The sequence below is a fragment of the Salminus brasiliensis genome, chromosome 2 (assembly GCF_030463535.1).
Source record: "Salminus brasiliensis chromosome 2, fSalBra1.hap2, whole genome shotgun sequence".
Lineage (NCBI taxonomy): Eukaryota > Metazoa > Chordata > Actinopteri > Characiformes > Bryconidae > Salminus > Salminus brasiliensis.
In genome coordinates, this window is record NC_132879.1 from 15,427,291 (window position 1) to 15,436,706 (window position 9,416).

The window sequence follows — 9,416 nt, forward strand, 5'->3', positions numbered from 1 at the left end:
TGCCAAATGTGATGGTGCACCCAGAGAGGAGCTAATGGAATTGTGAGTTACAGAGTTTGAATGAACCATCTGCTACACACACACACATAAGGCCACAAATCTGCACTCACAGAAACTCACATTTGTGTGTGTGTGTGAGAGAGAGAGAGAGAGAGAGAGATCACAGCACATTTTTCCTGTTATTAAGTTGTTTAATTAGGTTTCAGGTGTTTAATAATGCAGAGGGATTCAGACAGAAGGCTCTCTAATTGCTACACACACACACACACCAGTTCTGCTTAGTGCAACTGTACATCTGGCCTGCAGTTTTTTATTCACCATTTAATTGCTCTATTTGTGTTTTTGTAGCCATGCAGAAGAAGCCAGTGGTGACAGAGGTGCGGACCCCCACTGATACCTGGAGTGGGCTGGGTTTTTCCAAGTCGATGCCGTCTGAGGCAGTGAAGGAGCTACGTAGTGTCAGCCGCCGCTGTTATAGATCCTACCTCAATCATCAACAGGTACACATAGACACACACGCTATTATTATATATGCACATACCTACATATAGTAGCAATATGACTATGTATTACATACAGTTGCAAGAAAGGGTAAGTGAGTCCTTTGAAATTCCCTGGATTTCTGCACTAATTACTAATAAAATGTGATCTGATCGTTATCTATCTACATCACAATTATTTACAAACACACTCTGACTAAGCTAATAACACAGACATAGCTGTACTGTCCATGTCTTTTATTGAGTACATTGAGTAAACATCCACGGTGCAGGCTAGAAAAAGTAAGTGACCAAGCGCAAATAATTTTTTCAGCCATTCTTTAGTTGATTTACTTGTGTGCTTTGGGTGGTTGCCTTGTCTTGTCTCTTTGACCTGAGATCATGACCTGCTGCCCTTATATTCTCCTTTAAATTCATTTAGTCATTGTTTCCTCAATGATTGCTAGTTGTGTTGGCCCTGAGGTAGCAATGTAACCCCAACCCATGTGTTCATGCTCCCTCCACAATGCTTCACAATTGGTATGAGGTTTTGGTGTGAAGTGTTCTCTTTCCTCCGGACATAGCATTTTAGCATAGCATAGCATTCTTTTTCATTGTTTTGAGTCTTCTGTCAGTCTTTTGCTTTTACCTTTTGGGTATCTTCTCACCTCTTTCAGAATAGCTTGTTCTGCTCTCTCAGTGATCTTAACAGTATGCCCACTTCTAGGGAGGTTAAGAGTATTGTTTTTGTAGCCTTTTCCAGCTTCATGTGTCTCTATAACACGTCCTCTGAAGAGGTCTTCTTCAGATGACACATCGTGGCATTATGACTTAGATAACAACCAGACTGCATTGTATTAGTATTCAATGCTGAAATCCAGGTAATATAGTTATAATAAAATAGTTAATTGAATAGTTAATTAAGCTGTATATATATTTTATAATGATATGCCATGTGTGTCGACATAAAATACCTGTAATAGGCATATCTAATTTGATTACTCAATTACCTTTTTTCCCATAAAGCCAGGCCATTTTGTCCAGTAAATATGAATGAATGAATGAACACAATCACACAAACCCAAATGGTTCCCTGCTGCAGTTTGTTTCTCAGAAGCAAATGATGATCCCTGACTCCTCCTTATTATTCATTAACCTTAAGTAGCAGCAATGCGGCCTGTCTCCCAGCCTGCGGAGAGCAGCTGCAGCCAAAGCAGTGGCAGCCCCAACACAGTTACATTACCATCCACTTCACTGGGGTTAAAGGAGATCTCTCCTTAGAGGATTTGTTTCAGTGTTTGAGACCACAGCTCTCCACCTGGAGAGGGATTGCACAGTGTGAAAGTGTTTAGTGCTAATGACCTGAATATTGTGAAGGAATACACAAACATACACACACACACACACTCACACACACATTTGCGCACATTCACATGCGTACACACACACGCACACACACACCCAATAATAATAAATGAAATGCAAAATGTGATTATTGTCATGCAGTGCAGCAAAGCTGTCTGAGTAGGTCCGAACTTCAATTACTCAGCTATCGTTTCTCAGAGAGAGCGTGAGAGAGAAAGAGAGAGAGAAAAGGAGCGATGTGAAAATCACATTACTGTCACATTTATTCCACCATTCCCTCCATCCCTGCCTGGCGTCCATCGTCTTTAGTAAAGCTCTGAATGACTAAAGCTCACCGCAGCGTTATATTGGTGGGAGTTATTTAAAGAGGTTTTCCCCCCCTCCTCTCTCAGTAGGTTAGTGAATACATTACAATAAATACAAATGGACCAGAGTCTATTGGTATTAGAGTGGGTCGTTAGGATGTGAATTGTTGGGCCTATTGAGCTCTGTGCCAAATGATGCTGGTAGGACATTTGATATGGTGCTTTTCTGTTGTTGTAGTGAAAAGGTTTAGTGCATTACATGCCTAAATGGTACTGGTGCTTTTTGAGCATCAGATGAATGGCTTTTGATAAGTAATGTCCCATTTAAACAGGCAATAGCACAGTGTATTTGATCTGTGTGTGTGTGTGTGTGTGTGTGTGTGTGTGTGTGTGTGTGTGTGTGTGTGTTTCTTTAGTCGTGGGGCTCTCAGACCAGTAAGGAGAGAGCTTCTGGTAATGGGAGTGAGTCTGAGAACTGGAGAGAGAGACGAGGCTCTGCATCTTCGTCGTCTGTGTCATCCTCCTCTTCCTCTTCACCCACTTCCTGCTCCTTATCCTCATCCTTAGGAATGACTGTGTTCAGCTCCTCAAAAACAGGTTTGTGCAGTCGCCAGTTTATTATAAAAGTTTTGCACCTACACTCATTGGCCGTTTTATCAGAAACACCTACCATATACTTGCATGCATATATATATATATATATATATATATATATATATATATATATATATATATGTTGCAGCACAAATTGATCAGCTCTAAGCCCTAAGCACCCCTCCATGAATGAAACAGGGCCGCCATAGAAGAACCACTGACCAGATGGTGCTTGGTTGGTGGCCCAGTACTCTCTAAAACAAAACATGAAGGTGAAGGTTCTTTAGATCTCACACAGCTCTATTATAAAAATGGTTTCTGATGGAACCAAAAGTGGTTCTTTTAGACTTTCTAGACCCCTGCTCTAGACCTCTAATGCGCAGTTTCTGCACATTCCTGAATGTTTAGTTAGCTATTGACTAGTCTTAACCCAACAGTGACTCTAAAATGAATAAATACCCCACAGACCTGCTGTGCATGATAAACTCATACCAGCACCACATACATACACACTACCATACAACTACCCTGTCAGTGTTACTGCTGCAGTAAGAACAGCCTATCACTCCCTTTACACTGATGGAGGGAATAGATCACCACTAACAAACAGTGCAGCAACAGATGGGCTGCAGTCAGTAATTGTAAACCTGCACAGCACACCTATGTGGAAGGTGTTTCTGATTAAATGGCCAATTAATGTAGTTACAAGGTCACTATCTATCTCTCTCTCTCTCTCTCTCTCTCTCTCTCTCTCTCTCTCTCTCTCTCTCTCTCCTCTGTTACACATTAATACACCATAACTATAGCTTTTGACTGTGTTTTCTCTCTGGAGGGGTCTTGCTGATGTAACTGGCACCCACCATTCTCTCTATGCTGTGCTTTTCCAGTCATGCCGTCTGAGCTAAAAACCCAATTACAGTCACAACACAGAAAGCACTTTCCCCTCTTACACTCGCTCATCCCTGCAGGTTCAGGTTAGGCATCATTAGAGCTTCAGCTCCCGCAGCCTGTGCCACCATCTCCAGACTCATGAGCTTTCACTTTTTGTTTGGTTTATGCCAGACTATCAGTCTGGCATCTCCACCGGTGTGAGCAATTCCCTCACTATACTTTCTGTCTCAGTCAGTCAGCTTCCACTGATGAGCTACAGAGGAAGCATAAGAAGATAACAGCCACAAGAGGCATGAAACATAGGGGCAGAAATCAACCATAAAAATGTTTGGGATACTCAGAGGCGAAATCATTTTTTCTAACACTTAGAAGTCACAGTTATTGCTGGCAATAATAAATGAATGGTGTAATTTGATAGTTACTGTGTATTGGAAATATCCATATCATGGTTATGTTCATAAGTCAAAGAAGAAATGTATGTATATTTTAAAAATATATATATATAAAAAAAACTATCTGGTCAGCTTTTGTCAGAATTTTAGATTTGAATCTATTCATTTGGATTGTGTATTACACCTAAAGGTCATTCATTGTGTAACTATTCAAATCAGTTCAACTCTATTGCCATTATACTAATACAGGGTTGAACAGTACAAAGAAACACTATTAAGCTAAATATCTGGTGCAGTAATAGACAAGGACTTGGGACAGTAGTGCAAGGTCAATAAGCAAGACAAGGTGAAGGGTAATACAGTGTAATAAATACAAATATATGCAATACTCTATATAATTAACCAGTAGAATCTAATTAGTGATTAGTAATTAGTAATTTAGTGATGCAAGTCCATTTTACTCCTCCTTATGACATAAGCTGTGTGCAGAAAAAATTCAAGAAATTTTGGGAAAACTTATTAAAAACTCTTTTGAGTCCAAAGTTAGCCATGGATCTTGTTTTATATATAATTAACAGTAAATCATGTTTAGTATACTAATATTAAGGTAGGTTAATTTTGTTAGTAGTTTGTAATACATTTATTATTATTATTATTATTATAATGATGATTATGATTATGATTATGTCTGATCAAAAGAAAAAGTCCAGTTATATGTCAACCCATTCACCAGTCACAGCAGGGACTGTATCGGTCTCTTGAGCTATAAATGCATATTAATGTTCAGTTACATTTATAGACATTTATATCACAAGAGACAGATACCGTCCCTGCTGTGTTCAGCAGAATATAAATAATAAATAAATACTTCAAGATGAAATGTACCAAATGTGGTAGTTTTATCTGATTTCCGTTTGTCAAGCCCTAATGCAGATATCTACTGTCTCACTCACTCTCTCACTCTGTCTCTCTAACACACTCAGACATTGTTAGAATTTAAGAGCTTGGCCTTGACTGAGTTTTCTCTCTGGAGGGGTCTTGCTGATGTAACTGGCGCCATTACCCACCATCCTCTCTACGCTGTGCTTTTCCAGCCATGCTGTCTGAGCTACAAACGCAAACACACTCAACACAAAAAGCCCTTCCCCTCTTTTCACACTTCACACTCCCTCAACCCATATATATTACTTTATATTAAGGCTGTGAAATAATTTCATACCTAAAACTGTAATATTCATTTATATGCTTTTAAATTCTTTTAATACAATATGGATGCATTTACAAAATCCTGAATTCTCTGCCCTGAATAACTTAATCCAGCTCATACAAGCCTTGATTTTTTGGGGTGAAAATCTTGCAAGGGGTCTGCAAGACTGGGCTTGGGCCAGTAGGTTATAGTGGAAAATATGGGGCCGTTGTGTGAGTAACACTAAAACATGGTCAACACTGAGGCCCATTTTTGCAATTTTAATGAATCATGCAAAAAATCCTTTAAATTTGATGCTCACGGCCCACTGCTGGAATGACTGTACATCCTGGCTCAAATGTCGATGCAACTCTACATCAGGGCCTCCATGCTTCCCAAGCCTGCTGCCGGAGAGACTCTATATTGTGACCTTAATACTATTCAGGCCCATTTTTAAAGTGACTCTACATCATAGGCTCAATGCTTTTCAGGCCCGCTGCCAGAGCGACTCTACATCATAGCCACAGTGCTTTCCAGGCTCACTGCCGAAGTGTCTCTCCATCGTGGCCCAGATGTTTCCACAGTTTATAGTGTTGGCTGCTGGGAGAGTTGGGAGGTCTCTTTATGTTCAGTGTGTTGAATATGTAGTTATGTAATTACATGTGAATAGTGTAGTGAGACAAAAGTAATAGCCATTTTAAATATTAGAATGATGGAAACAAATCACAGGATGCTCAGCTGCTGTCTAATGAAAGCACAACAGTTAGAGATTCAATCCCTAAAATGATCTTTGTGCCAAAAGATTAACTAAATGGACACAAGTATTGGGACGTCTTATTAGAAGGGATGTCCACAAACATTTGTTAGATACTTTATACTAATTAATAAATATAATATGTCCTAACCAGTAGAGTTGGCCTGGAACAGAGTATATCAGGTAGAAAAAGAAAGTGTCAGTGACTCAGCTGTACACTTATAAGGTCAACTTGCCCAAATGTCCTGGAATAATTCATTCCTGTTTATCTTTGTCACAGAATATGAGAAGTTACACCGGAGCAGGCTAGCAGATGCAGACACATCAAAGTCTGCAGTGCGCGCATGACATGCAGGCTGTATTAAACGTCCTGACTTTGTCATTCGATAAGCATAGTTCATTATCTCCTAGCACTGGATGTCAAAGTCAGTCAGAGTCTCAGTATTCAGGGCTTAGCAGCTCTCGCTAAGAGCAGTGTCGTTCAATCCCTCTCACTCATCCTCGAGCTTAGAAAGCATTTCCCTCAGCTTCTGCTGACAATGTCTATACGTTCAAATGCTTTGAGGGCAAGATTGAAACAAAGGTAAAGCTTGTGACTTAACGAGGCTCCCGTTTGCATGCTGTATATGCTGGAACAGCATTTAGCTGAGATGCTTGGGTCTACATTATCTACCTGAGACAGACCATTGTCAGTTTTAGGAAGACTGCAGATTAGACTTGATTGCAATTGAAAAATAACTTTTTAGATGAGAAGGTAAGTAAACACAAGCTTGAAAGCTAAGGCAGTTCCATTAAAGGTGCCAAATAATGTACTAAGGGGCTTCAGTAATTCTTTGTTGTATAATAGTAACTTTGGTGGGGTGTGAAAATGCTCAGATGTGGTATTACTGTTATTTTGCTTCTGAATGAACATCACTGATTTTCCTTTTACGGTGGGCCTGTGGGAAAAAATAATGAGCTCTGCTTTTATTGGCTTCACCTCAAGTAGCCCACAGTAGCCATCTAGTCTCTACTAACATTGTTTTGAGACCTGTAACAAGAGGTCTTACTGGGTAATTGTAGTAGAGGAGACTGTAACAGTCTCTGGTAGGGTTCGTTTATAGTGTTAGTGTCCATCGCACAGCTGTTGCTGCTTTCCTGACAACCATTCGGGACTCCCATCATGTTGACATACAATACATACAGTATACACCATCATAAAGTTTTCTTCTTCTTTTTCTCTCTTTTTGATGCTCTCAAATATAATAAACCTTAAAAGTCAGAGTCAAGAGTGACTGAGCTCAGAGCAAAAGTACATGCGGTCACCAACAGAACACAGTAAAATTCCAAGCAAAAAAGGAATGAACTAAATACCTCACACTTTTCATTTAAGTACATGAAACTATGCAACTAGTTACTGCCTGCCTCTGGACCAGCATGCCATATTAGAAAAGGTGCTGTGAGGGACATTGAGAGATAGTGAGTGACAGAGGAGTGTAACAGTTTTTTTGGGCCTTGACCTTTTAACCTCTGATCTTGCAGCTGACGGATACGGATACAGTAGCTACTATGAAGGGCTGCCTCTGACTGGCAGATCTCCAAGCCCCGCCCCCCAGCCCCAAGATGATCTGCTGGAGTTACTGATACAGCTGGGCCTGGAGAAATACAACACAGTGTTCCAGGAGCAAGAGGTATAGAATCTGTCTCTCCAAAAGGGTTTTTTGGAGCAGTGCCATAGAGGAAACCTAAAGAACCTTTCAGTAGAGGATTCCTTCAGAAAGTTCTGCACTAGGTTTTTGGTCTAAGAATCAAAAACTCAGATCAAAGGCTGTTTATTTAGCCTTTATTTTAGGCTAAGTATCCCACAAACGCTTTGACTCTCTCTCTCTCTCTGTCTCTCTCTTTCAGATTGATTATCAAACGTTCTTCACTCTCTCTGAAGAGGACCTGAAGGAAGTGGGTGTGTCCACATTCGGGGCCAGGAGGAAGATGCTGCTGGCTATTTCTGGTGAGCATTTGGCAGAGCAGCTTGAGCTTTTTATAGGAGAACAGAAGGCGTCTGAATTGCTGGGTGTAATCAAACTCAATCACACCTCAGCTATGATGCTTTTCTGCTGCAAATTTCAGCAAAGTGCTTCTATAATGCCACTCAGGTGGTCTTTTGTGATACAGATACTATGAAATCTCCTGTCTGCCTGCATCCCATCCATTCTGTAAACCCACATAGTCCCACAAGTGTCTTAGTAAAGTATTGAGCCTCAGTCTCTCTCTCTCTCTCTCTCTCTCTCTCTCTCTCTCTCTCACTTTCTCTCTACAGATTTGAATAAAAGTAAGATAAAACTCCCTGACGCTCCTGTGGTTAAGTCAGGCTACCTCGAGGGAGGGGCAAGTGGTCGCCTCCCACGAATCATGGATGAGGACGTGGCTGCCAAAAGTAACCGCTGGTGAAAAGGGACCCTCACTATACTTTTCCAGACCACATTATCTACAGTACACTTCTGGCAAGTGGAGGTGTCCCTCAGGGTCCAGTAATAAGACAAAAAAAGCAACTAAAGGAACTGTGTATTATCGTTAATTACGGAGGAACTAGCGAGTGGACAGCTGTGATATGACTCTCGGAGGAAGCGCGTAAGGATATATGACCTTCACTCTGAACAGAGTGTACTACTACTGCCAACAATTAATATGCAAACCCTTATGTCCTTCCCGTTTCTTGTACTCTCTCTTTCTCTCTCTTCCACCCTCGCTCTGTCACTCACTCTTTCTCTGTCTCTCTCTCTCTCCCTCTCTCTCTCTCTCTCTATGCAAACCTCTGTGTGCAGTGCCATGGCATGCTGTGCAAACATGAGAATATTTTGTGAAAATTATTAAACATTTCTGATAAATTTGCCACTTCGCTCAAGAAGCAAAACAAAACAATCACACACACGCATCGCTCTGTTTGATCAGAAATCCTTGGTAAATAGAAGCACAAGCTTGTCTGTTTATTCAGAGTTTGTTAAACATGGCTGGTTCTAGTTCACTGAAGCGCTGTTATAAAAATCAAAGCTTCTAAATGGTTCTTGGAATAGATATACAGTCCTAGGGGGAAAAGTTTAGCTTTAAATCATTCTTCACACACACACTTCACACTCTCATTTACAAAACCAATTCTTGAAAGCATTGGTTCTTAAAAAACAGTCCTCAGGGTCCGCCTTGGTGGTCCCCATGTTTGTTTTATTACAGCTCCCAACATGAGGTGCGGGAAGGCAAGTCGGGAGGAGGACAAGGTGTTTTGAAAGAAAAACAAAAACAAAAAAAGAGTCAAAATGTCCAAAGAGACATGATTATGGGGTACCAGGCAAAGGGTCGTAGTGAAGGTGTAACGAGAATGGACTCGCATATTGCACGCTGGTGCCCATTACCTCCCAACAACATAACAGTGGTGCCCCCTGGCCCCTGATGCCACAGCAGAACGCTGACCCTTGCAAA

General features: G+C 40.8%; 1 protein-coding gene across 2 annotated transcripts in view; it reads left to right on the forward strand.

Annotated features, from left to right (window-relative positions):
- Positions 1–8,857, forward strand: part of bicc2 (bicaudal C homolog 2) — a 28,844-nt gene extending 19,987 nt beyond the window's left edge. For both annotated transcript variants that reach the window (XM_072673586.1, XM_072673587.1), the window contains exons 15-19: positions 349–500; positions 2,566–2,746; positions 7,488–7,636; positions 7,854–7,953; positions 8,263–8,857. In XM_072673586.1, coding sequence (XP_072529687.1) covers positions 349–500; positions 2,566–2,746; positions 7,488–7,636; positions 7,854–7,953; positions 8,263–8,393 — 713 coding nt within the window. In that variant the 3' untranslated portion in view covers positions 8,394–8,857. The remainder of the gene's footprint in view (positions 1–348; positions 501–2,565; positions 2,747–7,487; positions 7,637–7,853; positions 7,954–8,262) is intronic.
- The last annotated feature ends 559 nt before the right edge of the window (positions 8,858–9,416 follow it).